The sequence below is a fragment of the Mauremys reevesii genome, linkage group 23 (genome assembly GCF_016161935.1).
Source record: "Mauremys reevesii isolate NIE-2019 linkage group 23, ASM1616193v1, whole genome shotgun sequence".
Classification (NCBI taxonomy): domain Eukaryota; kingdom Metazoa; phylum Chordata; order Testudines; family Geoemydidae; genus Mauremys; species Mauremys reevesii.
In genome coordinates, this window is record NC_052645.1 from 22,861,568 (window position 1) to 22,887,942 (window position 26,375).

The 26,375-nt window shown below is 49.0% G+C and overlaps 1 protein-coding gene across 1 annotated transcript; it reads right to left on the reverse strand.

Moving 5' to 3' along the window:
• Nucleotides 1-8,287: 8,287 nt before the first annotated feature.
• Nucleotides 8,288-9,629, reverse strand: POU3F1 (POU class 3 homeobox 1). Its single transcript, XM_039511853.1, has one exon. The coding sequence runs from the start codon at nt 9,542-9,544 to the stop codon at nt 8,405-8,407; it is 1,140 nt and encodes a 379-aa protein (XP_039367787.1). The 5' UTR covers nt 9,545-9,629; the 3' UTR covers nt 8,288-8,404.
• Between the last annotated feature and the right edge of the window lie 16,746 nt (nt 9,630-26,375).

The window sequence follows — 26,375 nt, forward strand, 5'->3', positions numbered from 1 at the left end:
TAAGAAGCCCAATACAATGGGCAGGCCATTTAAATTAATACAATTATCATTGTTATTAATATCAGGACAAAAGAATGCAAACATACAAGTCTATAGCTTCCATTTTTTTTTAATTGACCAGTTGCAAATTAAAATTGAATGAGGTTTTTAAATGGGTCTTTTTCTCAGCCCCTAAATTGAAGAGGATTTTCAGCCACATCTCCCAAAATTTGTGTCCCCCTGCGTGGGTGAGAGAGAAATGAACATGAGGTGATGAAGAACCACAAACAGGCCAAATTTCCATGGAAACACTATGAGAAACTGAAAACTGCCCTTGGCTTTGGAGCAAGTCCCCGGTGAGAAGACCCTGTTCCAGATTAGCACGTTGTATTTAAACAGGTACAAATACGATATGTAGAAACAGAATTTTGTGCATTTACCCATTCATGTAATTCAGACGCACTTGGGATTAAGTGGTTCCAGCCGCTCGAGACTGGGCCCTGAGATACTAACCCTAATCTCACCCAAATTACTTGCAGAAAGGTCAGTCTTGAAAATGATAAAAAGAAATACTATTCTGTGGCTGCAAAGATCATTGTCACAGAGCAGCTACGCTGTGGGGATTAAATAATAACAGGACTTTGAAGGGTAATATGGGTAAAGCTATCAGGAGTGAATCACTATCTGCAGGGCTCTGTGAAATCAATGAAGAAACTAGAACTGTTCATAAAAAGGCAAATGAATTGGGTGCTGGAGCTGGAACATAGGTGTCTTTATTCCCCAGAGGCCTCTGAAATGAAGATGCCAAATAGAAAAATGAAGAAAACATCTTAAAAGTAGGATTTTTAAAAAAATGTTGTGACATAGGCAGCACCCTTCCCAATAGTATTCTCAGCAGTTTGTGAACCTATAGCACAAGTGTAATTAACAAATGCCTCCTTTGCAGGGCTTACAAGAGATAACTGATTTTGACTCACACCAAAAACAATGTGATATCAAGCTGCATGAATTATTCATGGGGTCTGATTTAACATGAACATTATTTCTTGTGTACAATATCATATGCTTTAATGCTGCCTTTGCAACCTCGTAATTCCCAGGCCTGGCATGATTACTTACACAAAGAAGCTTGGTCTTATTAGGTCTAATTGAAACTACTGGGAACTTTCACAGGTAGAGTTTACATGAATCACAAAGGAAAACATTTGATTAGCTACAATTGGCTAAATTTAAGAGAGAGTGAGTATGTGTGCATTTATATACCCCAACAGATGTTAAAAATCAGCCTGAGACACAGAGTTTGACCCTAGAGCTGTACCCCAACTTTGCAATGCTCTGTGGGACTCTGGATCAAAGGTTTGGGATTTGTATCTCTCTGAATTTTTTATGTATATAATATGACCTGATTTTAGTTCTTTTACACTGGAGTAAAGCCAGGGTAATCCTGTTGGCTTCAGTAGGATTACTTATGTGAATAGGGTTTCTTGGGTCAGGCCCTTGTGAGCAGAGACGTTACCAAATCCAGACATTTGAATTGCCTGGTGTACTTTTTAATTCACACACACACATACACACAGTCCCATTCAAGGTATCAGAGCTAATCTGCTCTTCTATATTCTCTTCCCCTTCAAGGACCAATAGAGGGCAGTCAGCCTACATGGTATTCTCATGGCAGCAGGGAGGCCCCAATGTGGTGGCAAAGAGACGCAGAGCACACATGAGTGCCACAGCTGGACATGCATTGTTTCTCTAGCCCACAAACTTCAAGCAAAAGCAATTGAGTCTGTTGCTTATTATTACTTGCTAATTTCAATTTACATAATTCTAAAAAAAGAGGCAGATAAATAAAATGTTTTTATAATTACTGGCTTCAGTTCTGATGCATGATCCCAGCACAATCCTGGAAAATTATAAGGACTCAACTACAGGGTATAATCCAGCTTCAATTGAACAATGAAAGTTTTGTCATCAATTGCCAAAGAATTTACTAATGGAAAAAAAGACCCGTAAAATGAGCCATTCCATGCCCTAGAGCAGTGGGTCTCAGCCTTTCCAGACCACTGTACCCCTTGCAGGAGTCTGATTTGTCTTCCGTACCTCAAGTTTCACCTCACTTAAAACCTACTTGCTTACAAAATCAGACATAAAAATACCAAAGTGTCACAGCCACTATTACTGAACAACTGCTCACTTTCTCATTTTTTCCATATAATTATAAAATAACTCAACTGGAATATAAATATCGCACTTAAATTTCAGTGTATAGTATATAGAGCAGTATAAAGTTATTGTCTGTATGAAATTTTAGTTTGTACTGACTTCACTAGAGCTTTTTATGTAGCCTGTTGTAAAACTAGGGAAATATCTAGATGAGCTGTCATACTCCCGAAAGACTTCTGTACACGCCGAGGAGTCCGCGTCCCCCGGTTGAGAACCGCTGCCCTAATAATACAGAGTTAAATGTATATCCAGTCACGCACAGCCTAATCCTTCACTGGGAGCCAGAGTGGGCCCATTGAGGAACTGTCAGTCACTCCTTCAAAGTTTCATATCAGGGCTGAATTGACCCAAGCAGGGATTATGTTGCTACTGCTGCTGCTTTAGTTTGCCAAGAGGCAGCTCATTCTACCAGGAGCTTAGCAGGATCAGGCCCCACTGTGCACTGGATCTAGGCGCGACCTACACTTAGTGGAATAGCAGAACTCTGTTGCTAAGATAAAATAGGTTTCTGTGGTATCAATAACTAAGTGTCTAATAAGGCAAATTTCCCTGTGTTGCAACACTCTCCAGTCACTTCCCTGGCTGTGTGCGCACGATTAGCACAGGGCAGGTTTATTCCTCACAGACAAGGTCCTCCTCCCTTTGCAGGTTGCTGCCATAACATTCTTAGACAGGAATCCGGAGTAAGAAGATGTTGTTCTTGACACCCCCTGACCTTTGGCTAGACAGGCAGGCGGGCACAGCATCCATTGTCACCAGCAGGCTCTCCCATCAGTTTCCTACCTTATTAAAGACAGAAGAGAAAACAAGCACCACCCCGCTGAAAATTTCCCCTGCCTCACAGAGCAGAGCCCGTCTCTCTCCCTGAAATCTCTGGTAACAATATCTAGGGCAATGGCTTTTGGGAACCACTTCCCCCTCCATGCTGGCTAGATAATCATGGCAGGTTATTCCGCTCACAGACGAGCGTGCCCTTCCCTCCTGGCTCATCAGGCTCCTGCACCGCTCTGCATTGGGCAGCACGAAGGCTGGGGAAGGGGTGGGCTGGTGACCGGGACATATTCACTTGGCTCCAACTGTCCCAGGTGGCAAGTAGCACTGAGGGATTGTGGTTACAACTTCAGCCCCCGCGTGAGCTGCTAGATTTTACCTCCCAGCCCCACCACCCCTCAGCTGCACAGAGCCCCATTACTCTGGCTTCCACCCACGGGGGCTACATCTGTAAGCACGGCAAGATGGATTAGGCCTTTACTCCTCTGAAACCAAACAATCTGGAGCTCCAATGCAAGGATTGATTCCTTGGTGTATTGGAGAAATTCTCATAATGCAGTTTCATGTTAATTAAAAGACTGACTAGTCCGGTGATGAGCACCAGGGGGGCTGGAACAATTTTTATAGTGGGGGTGCTGCTGATAAAAAACACCGAATACATGATTTCTATTATTACTTCAAGCCAGGGGGTGCGGCAACCCACCAGCACCCCTAGTTCCAGCACCACTGATGAGCGCAGTATACAAACCGATGTAGACTAGGACAGCATTTGAATGCAGGTGCAATGGAAACACCTTCTGTTTTCTGGGCATGAATGCAGTGACCCAACCACTGCCTCTGGGAGCAGAGTCTAAGTTCCCTTTATACCTGTTGGTAGAGAACAGTGTTCTCACAATTGAACTTTTTCCAACCTACTAAAACTACCTCCCCATCTTTACTGGTGTTATGTCCATGTAATAGACCGAATGCTCATGTTAACACACTCACTTGAGGCTAAAAATAAAACCAAAACCAAAATCACCTCCACAAAAATCCCCCAACACCATATTGTTATTTACTCCTGGCCTAAGAAAAGTAACTGTTCTTCTAAACGAGGCAAACCCTGGGGTATTTGGTTTTTAAAAGGATTGAGCATTATAGAAATGCACAAATAAAATGTCTTATTTTTGCTGTGCAATAGCACGAGCGCGCTAATGCAGTGGGGCTGCAAGTGCCTGATATATTCTGACAAACCAAACAACCCAAGGGTGTTCGTCCTCAGCAGAACTCACTTCACATCTTATCCATTATGGGAATGAAATGTGAAAATTGACCCCTCTTATTAAATAGCAATGTAATACTGTTTGCTACATAGTCTCTCTTCTTTTAACTAGCCTATCTAAATTGCTCCTGATATACACAGGCGCTGGCTCCAATTCTGTACCGTTAATCCCCAAATGCAAAGGGGAAAAACTTCCCGCAAGTACACAGTGGAGTTTCTCTCTTTTGATTCTTTCTTTCTTTCCCTCCCTTTATGACTTAAAACAAACAAACAAAAAAACCTGACTAGGTATCACCAAAAGGTTTCTAAAAATGGCCTCAGCATTATAAATACCAAAAGTAAAAGCAAGTGTCTGGGGGTGAAACAGAGAAAAAATAAAAGCTATAAAAGGATTTGAAATCTGGAAATGTTTCCATAGTTTCATAATGTATATTGGACGGTAAACTGGTTTGCATGTATTTATAATTATTGTTACTTTATTTTTGATGAGCGTACACTATCCAATCCATTGCATCTGCTCAGCAAATTCTAAATTTATAAACAAATTTTTTTGTATTCAGAATTCCACACTCCATTTCATGTGGCTGAGCTTCAAGTCCCTGTATTTTTGTGAAACAGTCACATAAGCAGAAAGAAATTAAGAACATGAGCATGTAATCAAAGCTGACAAAATGCTTTATTAATCATGTGTGCTGAATCTTTTAAACAATACTGTGTTAGGTTGTTGCTAAAGAGGAGTTATTAATATGGTCTTCTGCAGTGTTTGCCAGCTTATTTGTACTGCAAGGTGAACCCATGTGCTGGTGTGCCAACTTGTGGGTATCAAACATGATATTTAGTCTGATAATGGTCCACCATCGTGACTTTTTTTAAATTAAAAAAAATCCAAAGGAACAGTTGATAAGAGTAGGAAAGCTGTAGCTATTAATATCCTTTGGCTTAGCCACTACACAATAACTACATTTTTGAAAGTGACAGAGAAAAATAGGATAATTAATTTATAGTAACATGGCTGATTGTGACATTTGCCTGAGCAATAACGCATTTGCAAACAAAACACTGCAGGCACAAAAATACAATAAATCCAAGCAGAAGATTTTTGCGGAAAACAGAAAATTTTTCATGTTGGGTGCAAACTGCATTATTCACACCTAAAAAAATAAATCTGTGAACTGACATACAGTAATGCCCGATCGTCGACAAAAACTCCCTTTACACCTGCTGTTTCACAAAATGTATCCAGAGTCAAGTAGCAATGTGTCAAATATTATAGACTGTGGATAGGAAGTTTTCTAGCAAATTAAATTAAGTATCTGACATTTTACCCACTTTACATTTCTCCAGTGTTTGAGTTCCACAGACACAGGCTTCAAAAGTTCTCTCAACATACAAATGCTGCTGGAAACAAAAGATCTGTGAAAGTGAAAATAATCCACTTATGTGACTTTTCCTCACAAATTCTGAGAGAAAGCAGACTTTAAAAAGATACAAGTTATTTCGTTCTCTGTATTTCTAGAAGAATTAAGTATTCTCTAGACCCTGGTATAGGCATAAATATTAGGATGTGCTACTATATAGAAGGATCTGGTGACATCAAAAACCATGAGAGCACAGCTTGAGTGCTAAGATAGAATTTTCTTGTATTACATTGTTGCATATTTATTATTTTCAGTAATATAAGGTGAGAAAATTATTTAAAAACCAACATTTTCTGCTTGTATTTTATATTCCAAACGGCATATTAGTCTCAATGGACTATCATAGGACCCCAAATACAATTTATGCTCCTTCACTGGTATTATACATTGTAAAGCTCTGCGTGTGTACATATAAGTGTATGCAGACACACAATATAAATGCCTAAGTCCTGAAGATGGAGTTTCCCAGAAGTGTAATTAACAGGAATAGTGAATGTTGATGAACAGTATTTGTAACAATTGTAAACAGAGGTGAGTAATAGATTGTTCACATATTTGAGTTATCTGAAAGCAAAGATAATATTAAACAGAACAAAACATTAGAAAGCTGAGTCTGAAAATAAAAATTACAGGTCTTTTATTTCTAAAATAAATTAATAATGTACGTTCAGATTTAAGTCTCTGATAAATGAAAAATAAGGAGGAGTTTTTCCTCCTTTTTCAGGTAAAATGTACATTACTAGCCTAGTGGCTTCCCTTCAAACACCTTCCCTCTCTCTCTCAGGTAACACGTGCACATTCGGCCCTTTCTGCACATCTCTCTCACTGCACTAACTGCCCATATGATGGGGAAGATATTTGCAAGACACTTTTTTTTTTTTTTTGTAATTCTACCTTCTGTATAGGGAACCCTTTGGAATGAAAACAAAACTGAAGAAATGCAGTGTATGAAGAACCAATTAGCTGAGATTCTGTCCCCGAAGCTGGGGACATGCGATTTACATTGCAGCACAGTATTTATACTTTTCCTGAGATCCCTGCACGGACAGCTCATCTCTTCCAGAGACCCTTGTAAGTTTAAGAGCTTCCACGCATTTGTTTAAAGATCTTGATTTGACATTTACCGCTTTATGGAGTCCACAGCTCCTGTAGTAAATCAACAGTAAGTTGCGCACACTGCGGAATGGAGAAGAGTTTTGGCAAAACGCTGCCTACAGGCCGTAGGGGTTACGGGATCTGATTGAGAAGCGTTTAGAGCGATGCAGCCAGTAAACACGGACTCTGCCCCTTGGACCACACGCGAACACCCGAAGTCATGATTTAGGGTGAAATCCCCACGCGGAATCAGCGGCTCCCCCCTCCAACTGTAAGTGCCGAGTGATCAGCCCGGCAGGTGCCTGCCCCGAGCGGAGTTTGCCTTTGTCTAAACAGCTGCAGCCCCGGTCTGTCTGGAGCTGCCCCTTGTCAGGCAGGGCCCTTGCTGCTGGGACCGGGGGCTTGGTTCCTACAGAGCCAGGCGAGGCGGTGGGAACGGTCCTTGCAAAGGAAAATCCCAACTCGCCTCAAACTTTCTACGGGGATGGAAAACAAAACAAAAATTCGGAGCAGCTGAATGGACGGAGCCCCCCTGGCCCGCACTGAAGCGCCGGGCGGCTCCGCTGGCCTGGGCTGCAGGACAAGGGGGTGTCCTGCCTGCTGGGGCCACCCCCTGCCCCCTCCGAGCTGGCCCTGGCTCTGGCGGGGGTGGTGCCCGACCCAGCTCCCCGCGCAGGGGCCGAGCCGCCTCCAGCAGCCCGCAAAGAAGACACGAGACCGGTTCCTGGGGGAATGGTTTATGTACGTAATAAAAATATTTACTATAAACATAAATAGAAACGTAACTTCGCGGGCTACACATTTGTTTGCGATTAAAAAATAAAACCAAACTCGGCACCCAACGCTGCGGAATGAGCCGAACCTGCCCGCTTGGGGGGGGGGGGGGGAGCCGGACGCGGTTAGAAATAAATAGAGACGGGGCGGGAAACAATATTAAAATAGCCTCTCGGAATCGGTCCGTGTAAAAAAGCGGCTGGGGCAGGAGCGGGGATCCGGGGCGCGGACACGCGTGTCCATCTCTCACATATTTACAGCCGGGCTGGGCAAGTTCCCGCAACTCCCGCCCCCCGCCGGCTCCCCAGCGTCCCTCCCAGGGCCGGGCCCGGGGCACACGCGTGTCCCCCTGGGGAAACTCCCCGCTCCCTGGGTCTCCACGCGGCCCCCAGGAGCAGAGGGGAGGTAAGTGCCATCGGAACCGGCCCAGGGGCCCGCGGGGGGAGCTTCGGCCTCCCCAGCCCGAAGCGGGGGGCGCTCCCCCGCAGCCGGTGCCACGGGAGCAAACGAAGAATAAATTAGATCTCAAACCTTTGGCTAGTTCTCCTCTCGCGGCGTTTGCAGAGCCGCGGGGCTCTGGAGCGCGCGGTATTTTTGGAAGTCAAATAAATACAGCGAGTTAAATTAGACACACTCAGGTGCGAACCAGTCTGAGGAATAAATTAACGAGCGTTTTCCACGCGCCGCCCGGCGAGCCTCGGCATCCAGGGCCCGAAACCAAGCGGCAGAACCAAAGTCCCGAGCGCGGCTTCGCCGGGGAGGGGCTGGGGCCGCTGGCGGGGTTCGGGTCCCTTCTGCCCGCGGCCTCCCCGCAGTCCCTGGCTCCTGGGCCCCCACTGTAACTCCAGCGCTGCCCCCGCCCCTAGCCCCCTGCCCCGCCGCCCAGTCACTGCACCGAGCTCTGCAGCGGGTGGTGCAGCGGCGAGGTCTCCGCCTGCGCGTAAACATCCTCCATGGGCGGGTGCGGGACCCCGGCCGGCGTCATGCGCTTCTCCTTCTGCCGCCGGTTGCAGAACCAGACCCGCACCACCTCCTTCTCCAGCTGCAGACTGTCCGCCAGCGAGGTGATCTCGTGGGCCGAGGGCTTGGGGCACTTGAGGAAGTGGTTCTCCAGGGCGCCCTTCACGCCCACCTCGATGGAGGTGCGCTTCTTGCGCTTGCGGCCCTGCGCCGCGATCTTGTCCAGGTTGGTGGGGCTGCCCGTGCTGGAGTCGGTCTCCTCCAGCCACTTGTTGAGCAGCGGCTTGAGCTTGCACATGTTCTTGAAGCTGAGCTGCAGCGCCTCGAACCGGCAGATGGTGGTCTGCGAGAAGACGTTCCCGTACAGGGTGCCCAGCGCCAGGCCCACGTCCGCCTGGGTGAAGCCCAGCTTGATCCGCCGCTGCTTGAACTGCTTGGCGAACTGCTCCAGGTCGTCGGAGCTGGGCGCGTCCTCGTCCGAGTGCTCCTGCGGGTGGCCCAGGTGCTGCGGGGAGGCCTCCAGCTGGGGGTCGTGCAGCCCGGCCGCCTCCTCGTGGCCCAGGGGGTCCCGCAGGCCGTGGTGCAGGGCGGGCGCCGGGGGGCCCAGCATGCCGTTCAGGTTGGCGTAGGCGGGCTGGGAGTAGAGCAGCGGCTGGTGCCCGCTGGACGTGGGGGACATGGGCGCCAGGTGGTGCCCGCTGCCCTGCGCCCAGGCCGGGTGGCTGCCGGGCGCCTGCTGGTGCACCAGGTGGGCGCGCGGGTGGAAGGCGCCGGGCAGCTCCTCCCGGGCCGCCCCCTGCACGCTGCCCTTGCCGTGCTCGGCCGGGCCCAGGTGGGAGCCGCTGCCCCAGTCGGAGCCGGAGCCGGGGCCGGAGCCGGCGCCGGCGCCGGGCAGCCACTGGTGGTGGGCGAGGCTCATGGGGTGGCCGGAGCCGCCGGCCAGGCCCTGCAGGTACTCGTGGTGCATCATCTTCTGCACCTCGCGGTAGGTGGTGCCCTGGTGCAGGCGGTCGGCGTCGGGGTGCAGCGGGGCGCTGCGGGGCAGGTACTGCGCGGCGGCGGCCATGGCTCCCCGGCTCACTGCGGGCACGGCGCGGCGCGCGGCGCTTTAGAGCCAGGCTCGGGGCGCCGGTGGGTGCCGGGCGCCCGGCCACGCCCCCCCGCGCCCCATTGGCTCCGCCGGCCGGGACTGGCAGCCGGCTCCTCGCCGTCATAGGGTGCCCCCGGCTCGGGGCCCGGCCCCACGCCCCCCGCCCCGATTGGCGGAGGGGGCGCGGGCGGCTCCCGGGGATTGGCTTGGGCTGGGGCCCGCGTGCTCCGGGCGCCGGGACGGGCTCTGATTGGCGGGCGGCGGTTCATTCATGCCGGTTTGCGACTCACCACGTGGGGGGGGGGCACCTGCCGCGGGGCTCGGCCGGGCCCGGGCTCCCGTCGGGAGCGCTCGGGCTGGAGACGCGCCGCCCCGGCCGTCGGGCCCCGGCCGAAGGGAGGTTCCGCTCCCCGCGCGGCAGGCGACGGACCGGACCGGGAGCCCCGGGAGGGTCCGACACCGGCCCGGGCTGGAGCCAGGCGCTGGGGGCGGCGGCGGCTCCTGATCCCCGGCCCGGCCGCGCGGAGGGAGATTCCCTGGTCGCCCAGCGCCGGCCGGCCGGGGGCTCCCTTCCCGGGGCGGGGAAATACCGGCTCAGACCCGAGTCTCCCCCGGGCCACGGCCCCTCGGCGACGCGCGAACCTCCGCCCGGAGGGGCCGAGCGGGCTCCGGGCGCCGAGCGGGGGGACCCCCGCCCCTGTGGCGACTCGTTCGCAGCTCCGCCCCTCGCCGCCGCCCGACGGGGCGAGCAGGACGCCCGCGTCGGGCCGGGCCGGGCCGGCGGAGGAGCCGCTCCCGTGTCCCGCTGCTGCGCTGGGGCGTTTCCCCGGGACGCTGCCGGCTGCGGCGGGTTTGGAAGAGGAAGTTCCTGCGCGTTGCGCGCCGGGGCCAGGGCGCACCGTGGGCAGGATGGTCCGGGCGGGTCTGCACAGGCCCGCGGGGGCTTCCCCGCAGACACGGCCCATAGTCGCAGACGTGCACAGGCCAGGGGCTGGGGCTGGCTGGGCCTCAGGCGCAGCCAGGACCCTGGACTCGCCCAGCCTGTTCTCTGCAGCCCCGTATCCCCTCGGCTCTCGTCATGGCCCCGGGGTGTGAGCGCCCCCCGGCCGGGCAGATAGCAGGGCCCCTCTCGGCGGGTTCTCCCCGGGGCTTTACACCTCAGCGAGGGGGGCTGCTTGACGGGGTTTTAGTAACTGCAGTGCGGGGTCTCTGTGCTGCATGACCGAAAGCAAAGTGAACACAAGCGGGCCCAGCGCCTGGAACGGAACTGGGGGAGGGCTGAGGCCTTTCCCCTCCCCCGCCGTGTCCCGCTCCCACGCCTCCCTCCCGTACCTGGCAGGAAGAGACAGGTGTCTCCTGTGCAGTTGGTGGAGGCTGGAGCCAGGACACTGGAACCTCTCACTGGCCCTGCGCCCACTGTGAGCAGGTCTGTGGCGAGGTGGGACTGTCGCTTTAAGCCACCGGCTGTTGACAGGGTTAATTTAATCTAGCCGGGATCTGGCCACAGCAGCTGCAAGGAGGGTGGGTAAAATCCATCGCCAGTGAAAAGCACGTGCTCGGGGAGTTTTGTTCATGACCCTGTGTGTTAACTTTCTGCAGACATTCAGGGGCCTGAGTTTTACTAGCACCAATACTTGTGAAAAATGAATTTGAAATTGGACTTTTCAATGGGAATGAATTTTGAATTGCTTATTTAGATACAGTAACAAATTCACAGCAAAGGCTGTTCGGTACAGAAATCATCCAGTCAAGAAAAAGCAATTCCATATGATTTACCCAACTAGCCTATCAGAGTCGAATATTTGAAGTTTTAATTTTGAATGTTTGCAATGAACACTTCTATGAATTGCTATTTGTACAGGGGAACAAATGCAAAGAAATTTATAAATAATTTTACATTATGAATGTCAGTTTTGCTTTCTGACCTTCACAACAACCAGAACTCCCTAAAATACACGACCCAGAAATTCTACCCCAGGCAGAGGCTTTATCATCACTGAAAAGGTAGAAGAGCCGGAACACCAGGACGGCCAAGAGCCTTTGCCATCACCTCTCTAGTTTGCACAGAAGATGCCCAGATCCTAGTGATGGGCAGCAGCACAAAGTCCTAAGGTAGGATTTTGCTGTCTGGCGGGAAATTGAAAAAGGAACAGAACATAGGAACGGCCCTACTGGGTCAGACCAAAGGCCCATCCAGCCCACTGTCCTGCCTTCCGACAGTGGCCAGTGCCAGGTGCCCCAGAGGGAATGAACAGAACAGGGAATCATCCAGTGATCTAACCCCTGTCGCCCATTCCCAGCTTCTGGCAAACAGAGGCCAGGGACACCACAAACATGATGTATAAATGATCCCTTGTGAGTGTTTCACTGAGCTCTGCATTTCACATCCTTTCACACCTTCCAGGCCCTGTCCATTGAAAATAACTATAAACATATACAAGGGCTGTCAACTGCTCTCCAGCCACATGTACAACTCTCACTGCTGCCAGCTGGCTTTAGGTCTTGTGCCTGAGTAAGGACAGCAGGATTTGCCTCCTGTGTCTTTTCCCAACTCTCCTCCCACTGCCTGGCTCCCTGCCTAAAGCTGCAGCAGCTCAGCCAGGCTCTCTCCCCCTCTCTGTAAATTTTTGTTTCTGCTATGTTGCTATGGCACTTAGTGTTGCATTCATCCACAGAATTTCATATATACCTGTGGGAAAGAATTAGTGTAATTGCTTTCTACACCACATCGCAGTTACAGGTATAGTTTTTGCACTATTTCTCATTAGATTTTATATATTGACATGAAAATGATATGAGATATGGAATCTCTTTTCCCTTTATTTGTACGTTTATTGATATGTTATTTATATAAAAATAAAGAAGCTTGTGTACATGGGAGCATTCCTCCACACACTGTCTCCTATGTAATCATTTTAGTAGCTTTCAGACGAGCCAGGCACATCACACGTTAAACCTTATACAGAGATATTCAAATCAAAGAGTTTTCCTAATGCAGACATTTAGAGTCCAGGCTGTGAACACAGACTCACTCAAACTGAAACATGCTGCACGGGGCAAGCAAAGCCTGATTTTTCTTTTCGTTGAGGAATCCCTAGTAGTTAAATAGCTGTCAGCCATTCAGAGCTGTGGGGATGACCCCAGCCCTGGTTTACTTTGTGTCATTGTATTAATAATGTAATTTCAATATTTCTGGGCACTGTGTAATTATAGGGCAAATGCCTTTTCATACTATTCTAGCTAAGCCAGTGGTTCTCAACCCAAGGCCAGCATGCAGTTTGTGGCCCAATCTGCACACAGCTGCAGCCCAGGTGACAGCCTTAGGGCCATACAGGTGGTATATAGATTGTGTGGACGCGGTCCATATAACACACAGAGAGCTACATATGTGGCCCACAATGGTAGGTTGAGAACCACTGGGCTAAGCAGATATATCAATATGACAAAACATCACACACTTCCTTCTATTTTGGAGTGTTAGACTGTAGCCCTGCTGTCGCAGTTACATTTTGCTACAAGCATGAAACCGTTTTTTTACCTACGAAGGTTTGTTGGCACCACTTGTAGAATATGGCATTTATCTTGAAATAAGACTGGCCTTCAAGTGAACACTGACATACAGTGAATGCTGCCAACCCCCACAGTCCTTAATGGCAGTTTTGTCATCTAATACCATCCATATGAGGCCTGTGTTCAGAGTCCTGCTGTGCTGGGTGCTGTACAGAGGAAGATCCAGCTGCTTCCGTACGGTGCTCACACTCGAAGCAATGCCAAGGTTACGGGAGAGGCAGCCCATCCAGTCGATATATTTTAATTTTAATTTTTAATAGATACAAAATAGCTGAATGGAATTTTCTGGTCCCACTTGCCCCTCAGCCTCATCCCCAAATCCTAGCTGAGCTCTTGTGGGTGCTGAGGGAGCAGCGGGCCGTGAGGAGGAGAGGGGATCCAGTCTGGGAGGGTGTTCGCTGTACACGGGCTTGTGTGGGAGGGTGTCAGCAGCAGCTGGCTCGCCTGGCAGAGCGGAAGGTGCGGGGCAAGGCAGCTGGAGCCAGGGGTGGAGAGTTAGGGAGGTGCAGGGCAGGGAGGACAAGAAGGGTCAGTGTGATGTGGAGGAGAAGGGGGCTGGTGTGCTGGGCGTGGCAGAGGAAGTGGCGGCAGCTGGGTTTTGTGTGGAGCCAAGCAGAATGAGCTGGGCATGTGGTGGGGAGGAGGCTAGCACTGGAGACGGGAGGGGACGATGGGCTAGGTGTGAGTTTTAGCTACAGGGACAGAGAAAAGGTCTCTGATTTTAACTGGGACTGTGGGCATAGGTGCTGGAACGAAGGTGTGGGGGGTGCTGCAGCACCCCCTGGTTTGAAGTGGTTTCAATTACATCCAGCGTTTGCAATTTGATTCAATGGCTCTCAGCATCCCCACTCTACAAATTGTTCCAGCCCCCCTGACTATGGGTGGTCAGTGCCCCTGAAAAATCAGTCCCAACGTGTCCCAAGCCAAGCTTGGCACCTGAACTCACTGGTCACTTCTGAAGAGTAACCACTGTGCCGCAGCATCCCAGCTGCAAGGCCAGGCCAGGGACACTGACTGCCTCTGCAAAGAGCTCTGTGTATCAGTATTGGGGCAGGTGCGCCTTTGCGGGACATTTCAATGGCTCGATAACAGATGTTAGCCATCTGTGGGGAAGAGACCCCATACAGGGATCAGCCTGTTACCTTACACCTAGCACTGATCACTACCTTCCCGTTCCTAATAGTCTGTCACTTAGAAAACAGCCCAGATACCTGCTCCTATTAAAGCTGCATTTTGGGTTCAGCTCACCATTGCCCTGCACTCAGGCACATAGGAATTGCCAGAGTAGATCAGACCAGAGGACTATCTAGTGCAGCATCCTGTCTGATGGTGGCCAGGTGCTTCCCAGCAAGGTGTAAGCACCCTGCAGCCTTCCAGTGGCAATAAGTTCCACAGCCTCATAACCTCGGATCCTCATTTACACCTCTGAAAAATGCTCCTGAAGCTGAATGGCAAATTTCACAGCCACTTTGCACTGCCTTTGCCTGAGAGCGAATGACACAAGGTGTAAGGCAATGGTGACCCAGGCTCCTTGTGTTTACATTGGGGCTGGCTAGGATGTGGACTTTGGGCACAGGTGTGAACAAAGGCACTGTCTCTCTGTCTGCCTCAGTGCACACATTAGGACACTGAGAACATTCAGATCACACAGTGTGGCTGGTCGTATGTCCCATGCCTTCACACTTGAATGGCTACTTCCCCATGCCTTGTGAGCAGCCTTTACAATCAGCTCACACCAATTTGGAAACTTCTATCTTTTCCCTGAGTAGTTTGAAATGGACAGTAGCCTATCAGGATTAGAAGAGACAGAAATCAACTCTGTCCCCTAATGGCTACAGGCAAAAATGTGGGAGGCTAGGCCTGATGGGGCCCTTTTCAGAGACCTGAATATTGTATCACAGGGCTGAGGAGTTGCTAGCTCTTGTTTCACTGAATCACAGGATAAACAGTTACACAAGCAACATACCTTGCTGCTGGCAGTCTTTAGCTTTGCACTCTCCTTCTTGCCAAGTTTGGGTTTGAACATGTATATTTTTGGCTGCAGGATGCTATGTAATTCATTCCCACCACTGACCCCAGTTTCTGCTCTTAGGTTGGCAGCCCCAGAAGGAGGCCAGAGTTTGCAGATGGAGAGATGGGCTTCATAGATCACCACGGAACAATTTTCATTTGGAAAATAATGCTCTGTTTTTCCCCTGAAGAATCCTTTGCAAACGCTGCATACATCTGTAATGAATATAAACCTTTCAGATGACTCAGTAACATGCTGTAAAATATCATAGTTGGATAAGCATTTCCTATATATATTTTTTCTCTGACCCAGTCTCATATTCATGTCAACTTTCCATGATGCAGTGGCTTAATATTCAAATTTTGGATAGCCAATTGCTTTTGATATTTATATCCATTTTTAGGGGAATTGCGATGAATGAATGTCCCTGACTCTAACTTTATGCAGAATAAGCTCTCTGCAAATCAGTATATCATTAATAGAAATTAATCACTTCTAAAGGCTGAGGTCGGACTGGATTTCATGTAAAACTTTTATCTGTATGGTTTCAGAATGCACCAAAGAAGAAAACAGATCATCTGTGATAATTTAAGACACTGTCACCATCCTTTTAGACAGTTATATGGGTTTAAGTTTGATCAAACGATATTTTCAAAATGAATTATTGCTCAAAAAGTTTACAGGGTCCTGGTTTACTTAGTATCAGTTAAATTTAAGGAAGAGAGAGAGCAAAACACAGGGAAAGATCAGGAACCCTCCCCCAAGAAACCCTGTCTTAAGAACTGAGATCTGGGTTGCAAATTAGCTCATTTGCAAAATCTTGTGAGGGAGGTGAAACCAAAGGAGCATATTGAGTCGCAGTAAAGCTGCAGGGGGAGGGGGGGAGAAGGTTTCTCATATACACAGTAGTTTCAAACGTTACATTTTCATGTGCCCAGTGTCCCTGCCCCTGCCAGGGCTTTGGCCCAAGGAGGTGTGTTGACCTATGGGTCTCTGTCCATTTTTCAGTGCCTTGGAAGTTTTTCTTTTTAAAAATTTAAAGTGCTCTTTTACAGCCAGACCATCCAGCTCATTCTTCTAGGAGGGTATTCAAGTCTTCTAACAAAACCAGGTCCCTTCATTACATCCTGCCAGTAATATTGGCATGCAGTCCATTCACTGTACAACCAAGCCCATGGGCAATGTTCAAAATGATTCATTTTCTGTGTGACTGACAGCATCAAACCTGCCTTATGTAATCAGGCTGAGGGTTGGTGGGACAACACCAATGAGGTGAGCACAGTCAGGGCCAGCGCTTCCACTAGGCGGCCCTAGGCGGTCACCTAGGGCAGCAGGATTTGGGGGGACGGTATTTTGCCGCCCTTGGCGGAAATTCGGTGGCGCGGAGTCCTTCCATTCTGGGTCTTCGGCAGCGGGTCCTTCACTCGCTCTGGGACCTGCCGCCGAAGTGCCCCGAAGATGCGGAGCGGAAGGACCCCCGCCGCCGAATGCTCAGAGGAGGAGCGCTGCCACCTAGGGCGGAAAAAACCGTGGTGCCACTCCTGAGCACAGTGTACAAAAGAGTTAAGCCTGCATCATGTGCCACCAACCCTGCAGGCAGTGACACACTGACTGTAGCCCACATGCTGTATGCTACAGGGTAGCATCCAGAGGAAGGACATGGACCACTTCTGAAGATGGATGATCTGCTACAAAGATGCCATTCAAGGCAATTAGGCCAACGTCTTCAGGAGGGTCAGGGCACCCACAGTGGGGAGCAGATTTTCAAAAGAACCAAGCACCCAGTTGGTCTCATGAAGAACCTGGCCGCTTTATTGAAGTGCCTCCCCTAGATGTGATAAAGCACAGCAGGTGTTTTGCAGGCAGCCTTTCCTCAGAGCAAACGGCAGTGTATGGCATCAAATCGCATGAACAGAAGAATTCCTCCTGGAAACTTGCACTCAAGTGCCCTACTCTTCCCTCTGCTCCATGGGTCAATGCTGAGCTGCAATGTTGCAGGGATGCATAACCATAGATATGTGACGCAGGGTAGGGGTCAGCCATACAGGCGGGTTACTCCCAGCCACAGCGTGAGAACCCCTGGTGTTCTATTAGGCAGGAGCTTAGCCCCTCTCTGCTCCACCTCTCCACAGAAGAGCCTGGAGGTTCAGCTCCCTAAGCCCAGACATCAGGGGGCAGCTAGTTGGGCTGTATCCAGAGGCTCCTCCAACCGCCGCTGGGCCAGAGCCCTCCTTGGGGCAGTTCCACAGCACAGTGGGGGAAGCCGCACAGGTTACTGCAGATTCCGGGTCTGATTCTCCTCTCTGTGCTCTGACACTGGCACAACAGTCACCAGCTGCTCCAGCAGTTGCTCCTTGCACCCTCCAGTGTAAGCGAAAGGGGGCTGCCCATCAGTTCTGTGCAAGAGACTGCAGTGAAGGCCTGCCCCCAAGCCTTGCTCCCTGACACTACCCCTGCCTCCACACTGGGGCTCGAGATTTGGGGGATAGAGGGGGTGCAGCATCCTCTCTGCCCCGCCTCCACAAGCCAGATCTGCTGGTTTGAGCTGCCCTCCACTCCTAGTGGGTACCCTGGTATCTAAGGCTGGGCTGAGCTGGCTTTGGCAATTTTGCCCTTCACCAACTGAATGCCTCTGTGGTGCAGTGAGCATCCTGCCCACGTGCCACGTGCTCAGTACACACGGGCTGGCAGCTTTTTCTCAAGTAACGGTGGACATTCTTCCCTACGTCAGGCTAGGATGTCCTTTGCCCTAGGAGCCTCTCCCATCATTCCTGGACCTTGCCAGAGTTCATTTCTGCACCTCATTCCCTGGCACTCTCTCACCTTTGGCACCGAGAGGAAACAGAAAAACAAAATTCAGATTCCTTCCAAATTAAAGGTGGTTTTCATAAGCTGCACCGAGTTTTATTCAATGGAGTCAATGGCATATCATTGGGCAGAGCCCCAGTCAGTGGGTCACATCACTCCATGTGACAAAACAGCTCGTTCATTGTGGCATTGTCCTGACATTAAACCTGAGTCCTCACCCACTGGGGCCAATTCCATCTTGACTCAGATCCAGAGCTTTCAGCCCAATACGAGTGGAGTTCTATAGGATGTAAATTGGGCCAGATTTGGCCCTGTCTTCTTCTCTGCTGTATCTGTCAGTGAAAACACCAGTGTTTCAACCTGCAGGTTACTGAGACTCCTCCTCTCCCCCCAGTATAAAGCAAAAAGGAAGCAGAGAAGAAAGGATGTAACTGGTCTCTGCTAATGGGCAAAGGATGGGTCCATGAGTTACTTGTCACTGGAAAAGAACAGCAGAGGAGTGTGAGGGTGGGGCTCCATAGCTCTGCTGATGGGCAGTGGAAGCCAGTCCTGCAAGCTGTGCCCTTATGTATTTTCTGTGTAACCTTCATTGGTTACAAAAAAATCCCCTTTTTGGAGTGGAAGCTCTTTGCAGTAGGGACTGTATCACTGCCTCTGATGTTTGCACAGCTCTGAGCACATTGCGAGGGAAGAGCGAGGGATTCAATATTACTGATATGTCGTCTATTGGCACACGGCTTTTGCATGACCTCTAAACTAGTGCCTTGGTTTTGGGCCTTCCCAAGTTTGGTGGTGTGTGTAAAGCAGCTGTTGTTCCTGACAAGGCTTTCATGTCAGGTGGCAAACCAAACAATTTGGTCCGATGTCAGAGCTGCGGCCTGACACCACTTCTGCAGCAGGGAAAGCTACAGATATTGTCTACTGAGATCCCAAAGTCCAGTATTTTCAATTCACCTCTCAAGATTGTCAGCTGAAAGGTGGTGTTGCCTAGGCGTTATAGCATTTCATTTCATTTATAGCAATGCTGGAACCTGGCATTCAGGAGTGCAGATCTCACACTCATTCAGAAAATCTGCCTCATCTTAGATAATCATGTAAAATGTTTTTACATTATTGGTAAAATATTCTCTTTATTGTGCTGATGTAAACACTGAAACATGCTCTTAATTTAACAAGTGAAAATTAGAAAGTTATTAGCCCAGAAAGTAGCATAGTCACTTGCAAAATGAGACAGTCAGAAACTGAATTTGGAGAGTAGCTAATATGAATGTGGATGGGCAGCTATCCCATGATTAGCGTTTCTTATTACATACAGTAACATATGATTTGAAAATTGTCTAAAAAACATCTTTTCACAATAGGCCAGAATAAATGCAAAAATTGCTGCTATGGTCTAGTACTGAATCAACGATATGCAGAATAGACAGGCACTAAATTCCTATTTACACAATAGACCTTAATGGCTCCAAAGGAAACACTGAAATGTACTTGGCAAATAATCCCCATTTATGAAAGCCCCATAATATGCATTTACATAATCCCCACTCTAAAAAACTCTATCAGCTCTAAAAGTTTCTCACTTTGGAGATTTGCCCCCAAGGAATTAAAAATACCAAACCACACAAAGGCAAGTCACACACAAACCAAGGTTAAGCCTAACACAAACTCTCCAAAGGCAGTGATGAGTGACACCCCAGCCTGCTTCACCCCCTTCCCCACTTTGTGCCCTGGTATTGATGCAATCTGGGATGAGAGCTTGATGCTACAGTGTCACAGTAGCCAGCAAACCATGCTTGGGTTTTGTTAGTTGGTGTCATAAATGTTATTTAAACTGTGCGTGCCCTGATGTCAGACACAAACCAACCATTTGTATCAGTGTCCTGAGAGGTGTTGATTTCGTCAGCAGCAGATTTGGCCTGAAGCCAGCGGGTCACAGGTTTTCTTCCTACTCAAGAACACTGGACCCGTGTTAATATTCCCAGGTGATGGATGGGGCATTTTGCTATTGGAGGTGCTGTCCTTGAGATAAGAACTATGACAGGGTGTATCCCTGCACTGAGCATGTTAATGTCCTGAAAGGGTTTGAATCAAAAAGCTTCTCTTTATTGTGGAAAACAGGCTCTAAAATATCTGGCTGGTGCCTGAAAACTCAGTTGTTGGAAAGAAAAATGCAAATTTCAGATGTACCGATTTCTTGTATAATTTCATCCCAGATGGGATTAGTGGCTGCCCCTTTGTTTAGTAACAAAATGCTGTGACCCTGTGCATGGCCCTCTGTACAATGCAACAGTTCCAGCCAGCGATCGAGTCCAGCTGGTGCATGTTTCTGTCTGCTGGGTACAGCACAGGCCAACATCTCTCAGACAGAGGTACAGGAAACAGTGCAAGCTCCAGAGAGAGAATTCTGCTGCCAGCACGTCCTTCAAGGAGACAGGCTTTGCTGTAGCCCTCTCCCTGGTGTGAAGTTAACAAAGTTACACCCACCGAGGCCTTGTGCAGCTGAGCAAGGGCCGAAGAGTAGAAACGCTGCTGTCCACCCTCGAATTACGGCAACATTCTGGGGTTTAGAATTATTACTGCAGCCAGTGCCCTGGAATCCAGTGGAATCTACAGGCCGAGTTTCCAAATGGCTAAGGCCCCTGCTCAGCCTTGACTGCAGCTCTTGTGCTGGGAGACCCCACCAGTGTCTTGACCACCTACGGATACTAGGGTTTCTCCCGGCCCCTGTTCCACATCTCCAGCCATGGTGGAGATGGCAGACATGCCTGTTTCAGCTTAATGCACAGGCCTCAGGCCTGCTCCACCTGGAGTCAATGGGATTTTCCCATTGGTTTGATTGGGGGCAGGGTAGTACTAATGCTGCTGCATGCAGCCTTCTGTCTTAGGAGACTTCCTGAGACCAGCCCACACTGGGACAGAGCCCACACCCAGCAAACCCCTCGGCAGTGTTCAGCTCACACTCCTGGGCTCTTCTTGTCCATGACCCCAGGTTACACTCCCTGCACCCCTCTCGTGTACATACCATTCAGGAAAGGATCCCAACCCCAGAACAAGATCCACCCAAAAGATTCCAGACTCTTTCAGTGGCATCAGAGAGTCTCTTTATTAGAAGTCTGCAGAGTCCTTTGGTTCCATCCAGACTAGTTTTTAGTGATAAAAGGCCCAGTTCTTCACCACTAAAATTGGGGTCATTTTGCCACTGACTCCAATGGGAGCATCTGCAAAGTGCCCAGTGCTTCCAGAGAGATGCTGAAAGGCCACCACACTCAGCAGGAGCCGCAGGTGCTCAGCACCGCACTGGATAAGGCTCCTAAAGCACTAAACTCCACTGCCCAAAATAGAACTCACCAGCCTAGAACTTTCACAAAGCAGCCCTGGGTGGCCTGAATTCAGTGCCACCTTAACAAGGAAGCACATGAGTTAAGGTTTCCATTTAATGAGGATCTTTACAGTTTACATAAAACAACCACATGAATAAATACTGAGTCTTGAAAAGATAAGACCTGAGGATGAGTTTGGCTGGCGTTCAGCAGGGAGGATTATGCACTGAGCAAATAGAAGTGTCTCTACAATTGTGCCGTCACTTGATCTTGTCAATCTAACATTCGCTGTAATAAGGAGAAGGAGCCATTATTACACCAGGGTGAGATGAGTGACAGGATACCCAGGAATCACCACACTCAGAGTTTGCCAAAATTCATCAGCGCTCATATAATTATTTCCCACACTGACTAAGCAGAGATTACAGCTGGAGTTTAGCAAACTGCAGAGCTGGATTGTCGAGAAACTCAAAATGCAGAAAGTGCTATTTTATTTTCATTCTCTGAAGAGATCTGGCACAAGATGTAAATTCCTGCATCCTCCCCAAGCTCTCTGGGTTATTCTAACCAGGCATGATTCCAATGGGAGCCTTTCAACATTGACGGGCTATGACTTGATCGTTACCTACATTTCCAGGTTCATTTTTGTCTCTTGGCTACAAAAACAGATTCAGTTTGGAAGGTTTTGAAAATGCCCAGAACAGGTGACTCCCTCTGAGCTGAGTTCCTGGGAACAGTGAATTAATCAGCACCCTTTACGCTCATTGTTTGCTGAGGAGTTTGACTTCCTGACACTGATGCCAAATCCAGAACATCTCCACACACTTGGTCGCAGATGCTCCAGATTGACAGTGGTGCATCCAGTCCCACTATCCTCCCTCACCCCTGCTGGCCTGGAGCCGAACTATCACTTTTTGCGATCAACTACTGGCTGCTGTGGCCGAGGTTTATAATAATTCAGGCGGAGAGCTATGGCTCAGAGGGACGAAGAACAGCGGTTTCTAAAGTAACTCACTTCTCAAGAGAATCTCCAGTGGACACTGGCTAGAGGTGCCTCTTCTCATCTTTATTCAGGCAAGTTTTATATAGGTCAGGTCAGCGTCACTGAGTAGAGGAGCAGACGATGTATTTACCTCACCAGAAAGTGGATTTCATTTGATGGGTTAGATACTGAGGAAAATCCCAGCAGCAAAGGGAGGGGGATCTGCCTTTGGACTTTCTCCCTGATCATTCTCTTGGGGATGGAGGGGTCCCTCACCCAACGCAGCCTGGTGGCTCCATGGGAGGCCTGCATGGAGTCTCTACGCCTCCTCACGATCTGGGTCCCCAGCAGAATCCCAGTCCCTGGAGTGTTCCTCCTGGCAGCAGCTCCAGGGAGGGGGTGGGGGAGAGTGATAAGGCAGCTCCCAGTTTTAATCTCTTCACAGGATTTTTAAGGCCTGCTGGGTGGGAGAGAGCGTGGGATGAAGGATGTGCATCCCTCCGGCCTGCCCACTCCTCCCCACTGCCCCTGCCTCCACCTGCGGCAGGAACCACACATCTGTAGAGAGCCCTGGCCATGAAGCACACATGGTCCCCTCCACATGTGGATGGGTAGGGCACAATCCAGGTCCTGCAAGGCAGACAGACATGCAAGAAGCTTCTTTGTTTAAGCACATATTACTGAACGGCTGGAAAGGAGCAGACCCTGTGAGGCAGAAACCCTTCCATACATGATGCTGGACCAATATTTGCTGTTGCCCAAAGGCTGAGAACCAGGATTCTGCTCTATGTTCTGGCAGGATGCTCAACACCTCTGACTCACAGCTCTACTGAGCAGGGCCAGGGTGTGCACACTGGAGCTGCGCCAGACAGACAAGCTTTGCCTTTATTAACTCTTTCTTACAGGAGAAGCAGGAGTCAATTCATGATGCTTGAGACTTGATGCCATCAGCTTAGGGGAGCAGCGTGCAGATTCTCCTGCTGCTAGTGAGGTCACCGCAAAATTCCAGTCTCGGATGGGAGCGGGAGCAGGTGTGTCCTTTGGGAGATGGACATGCTCAGTTCATCTCCAGGGTGTTGTCCCTCCTGGATACAATGCCCTGATCACCAGCAGAGGTGATGATGTCAAAGCAGGGCCATCTCCACTAGACCAGAGTGAGGCACTACGGGAGTTCTCATAGGAGCCAATATACAGTGGGCACCATTAAAACCTGTACACATGCCTTCACAGGTAACAGGCAGCACTGCTGTGTCCCCGGGGCACCCCCTACACTGAGAAACACTATCTACATGAAAAGGCAATGCTGTATTGCTTCCAGGGGGAGAACCATGGGTAGAATCTAGGAAGCAGTGTTTCCATCAGCAGGGCTTGCTTCACCATCCTCATCTGGGAAAATGATGCTTTCTCTGATAGAAACCTGGGAGTTTGTACAAACGCTTGTTTATCCATCCACAGCCACCTCTCTCCCAACAAAGTTTCATTGGTTCAGGAGGGGCTGGAGCCTGCAAACCTCTAGCACACACAATGCTTCAGTCATTTAAGAATGACGTAAAAATACAGCAGAGAGCAACGCTACTAACTAGGGCACTGACAGACAATGGCCCATTGTCCTTATTAAGAGGCTGGTTAAAGAAGTCTTAGAAGACTCCATAAAATATTGTAGTGAAGAGAAATAAAAGGTTATACAACAGTCACTGATTTTCATCTTTATTTCTTTTTTCTATCCATCTTTTTGTGGCAAATTCTGTCCCAGGGGTCCACGGTTTGGCCTTTCAGAACTGTTTAATCCCTGGCTGAGTAAAACACTGCAGGAGGGTTGTTTAATATTCCAAGTCGGATTTCCAAAGGCGCCTCGGCTCAGCTTTGGTTGTTTGTGCACAACTTTGAGCTTGCAGATAAAACTTATAGGTGCAAAACTCATTTGTGCTTGATTTCCAGTTCTGTCAGGTTCATGCACTAGTGCCAGTGCACAAAAATTGAGCACAAAAGTGATTATATGTGCAAAATTGCATGTGCACAAATAGCGGCTACCTTCTGAAAATGTCTCTCTTAGCAGTCAGATGCATAAGGAACTGGTGCACAATTTAAACATCCCCTTCCTACCATTAGTTCACACAATAATGTGTGTGTTTCACCATGCATCTCCTGGAGCCTTTGCTTGTGTCTCATGATGCACCACAGCCCACTTATGCATCACTGCCTGTTTACAAAGGCCCTGCTCCTAATACCCAAGTACATTTTTGTTGTTGCAAACAGGTTGTATGATTTCTCAGATGCTTACTTCTTCCAGATGTGCATATTACTGCTGACACTTTGGCAGACAAACCACACAGGTATTTGAAACAAACAAGGTCAGACTCAGGATTTAGTGAAACGCAACAAGATTGTTTATGAAAAAGTCCCATAAAGAACCTTCAGCCTAAGGGTTTGCATCCTTCTGTCCCTGAACCAGTTTGATCTGATCTGAAACTTATTTTAAATACTTATTGTATCAGAACTGTATATACCTCCTCTCCAAGGGGCCGTGTAATGAACACTCAACAAAAGATATGTGGAAATAAGCTTTAAAACTACCAAAGTCCAATTCCTCTAAACCTCTCTGGTATTATAAGTTTGGCTTAGAGCACTGGGAGGCTCTGCTGTACACAAGGATCATATTCCCCTCTCGCCAACCTGCAGAGAAGGGGCCGTATGGACTCTGATGGGCAGTTATTGGCATAATGAGCCCTGTGCTGCATCTTTCTATCGTGCAAAACCCTGAGGCCGTGCCTCTGTTTTCACTTAGTCCTTTCTCAGGCAAACTCCCAGAAGCACCAGTTTGAGCCAGCCCTGAGTACAAGCTAAAAGAAAGGATGCCATTGTTCATGTGAAGTTATGAGAGAAGGATCCTCCCAGTGATAGCAGGGGATTAGGCAGCAGAATGAGAGACTGGCTCTCCTCCCACTTACTGCATCAGGAGTAACTCGGTTGGTGTCAGTTGGTACAAATGAGAGGAGGATGGTGCCCTGGAGATTGAAAGGGATAGAATCCTAATTTTCTTCACACTGTCCAGACCTCTAGCTACCCAAACAGCTCCAAGCCAAGAATTACTTGGCCACAGAGCCTTAATTTTTAACTCCTGATGCTCTTCCTCTCCCTCGTATGGTCGTAGAGGGTTGAACACAATCTAGTCTGTAATCGTGTGTGTGTGAGGAGACCAATTAAAACAACAAAGGCCTGTGTTCTGTTCTGTCTCTCTTCAGTGGGTGTGCACTGCTCTGACAGCCTAATGAGATGGGACAGCTAGAAATGCAGTGCTAGGAAATGTGACATTGTAGGCTTAGCTGGCTGCACTTATTGAAACGGAGAAGGCTGGCAAGTCATGAAGAAGAGGGGCTGTAAAATGCGGTCAACGGAAGAGTCTGAGTGCAAGTGGGGAGAGGGAAGCAGCACAGAAAACAATGAGAGAAACAGAGAGCAGGAGAGAGAGAAAGAGACGAAGTTAAGCTGGGAGAGATGCCCAGATGCCACTTACAGCAGAGACAGAACAGATATTTGGTCTCTTAGGGCTGAGGTCTTAGAAGAAGCCCTCACCTGATCTGATCAGAAAATGTATCATCATTTTAATTTCAGTCCTGTTAACTCTGTGATTCAGGGTCTTCTTGTGGAACTAAGTCATTGTCCACTGCTAGGGATACCCCCACCCTAACTTTAATTGAAATTAAAACAAAACAAAGGAGTGTAGTCGCTTCTCTCTTCAGTATGTTGGAATTTGCATGTGTCTCGCGCTGGTAGAGTATTTATCTAAATGTTGGTTAGTGTTCAAAGGTTGTAACAGAAATACAGCCCCCCCCAAGGGGTAACATGGATGGTCATTGAACCAGCTTTAAGGAACCTGCCTGTATGTCACAAGAACTGTAGGATTAGTGGGCCCTGTTTTTTCCTGGGAGCACAGGGAATACATTTCCTACAAGGATTAATTCTAATCAGGTATGGTGCGTGCCTGCCAGTTGTTACAAGTCGGAGACACACAAACTGTCTGAGACCCCACTGTTAGTTCTGCACACATGGCCGGAGCTATGTGCATTTTTTTTATTTGGGTGAAACATGGCCAGTTAAATGCCAACACTTGCAATT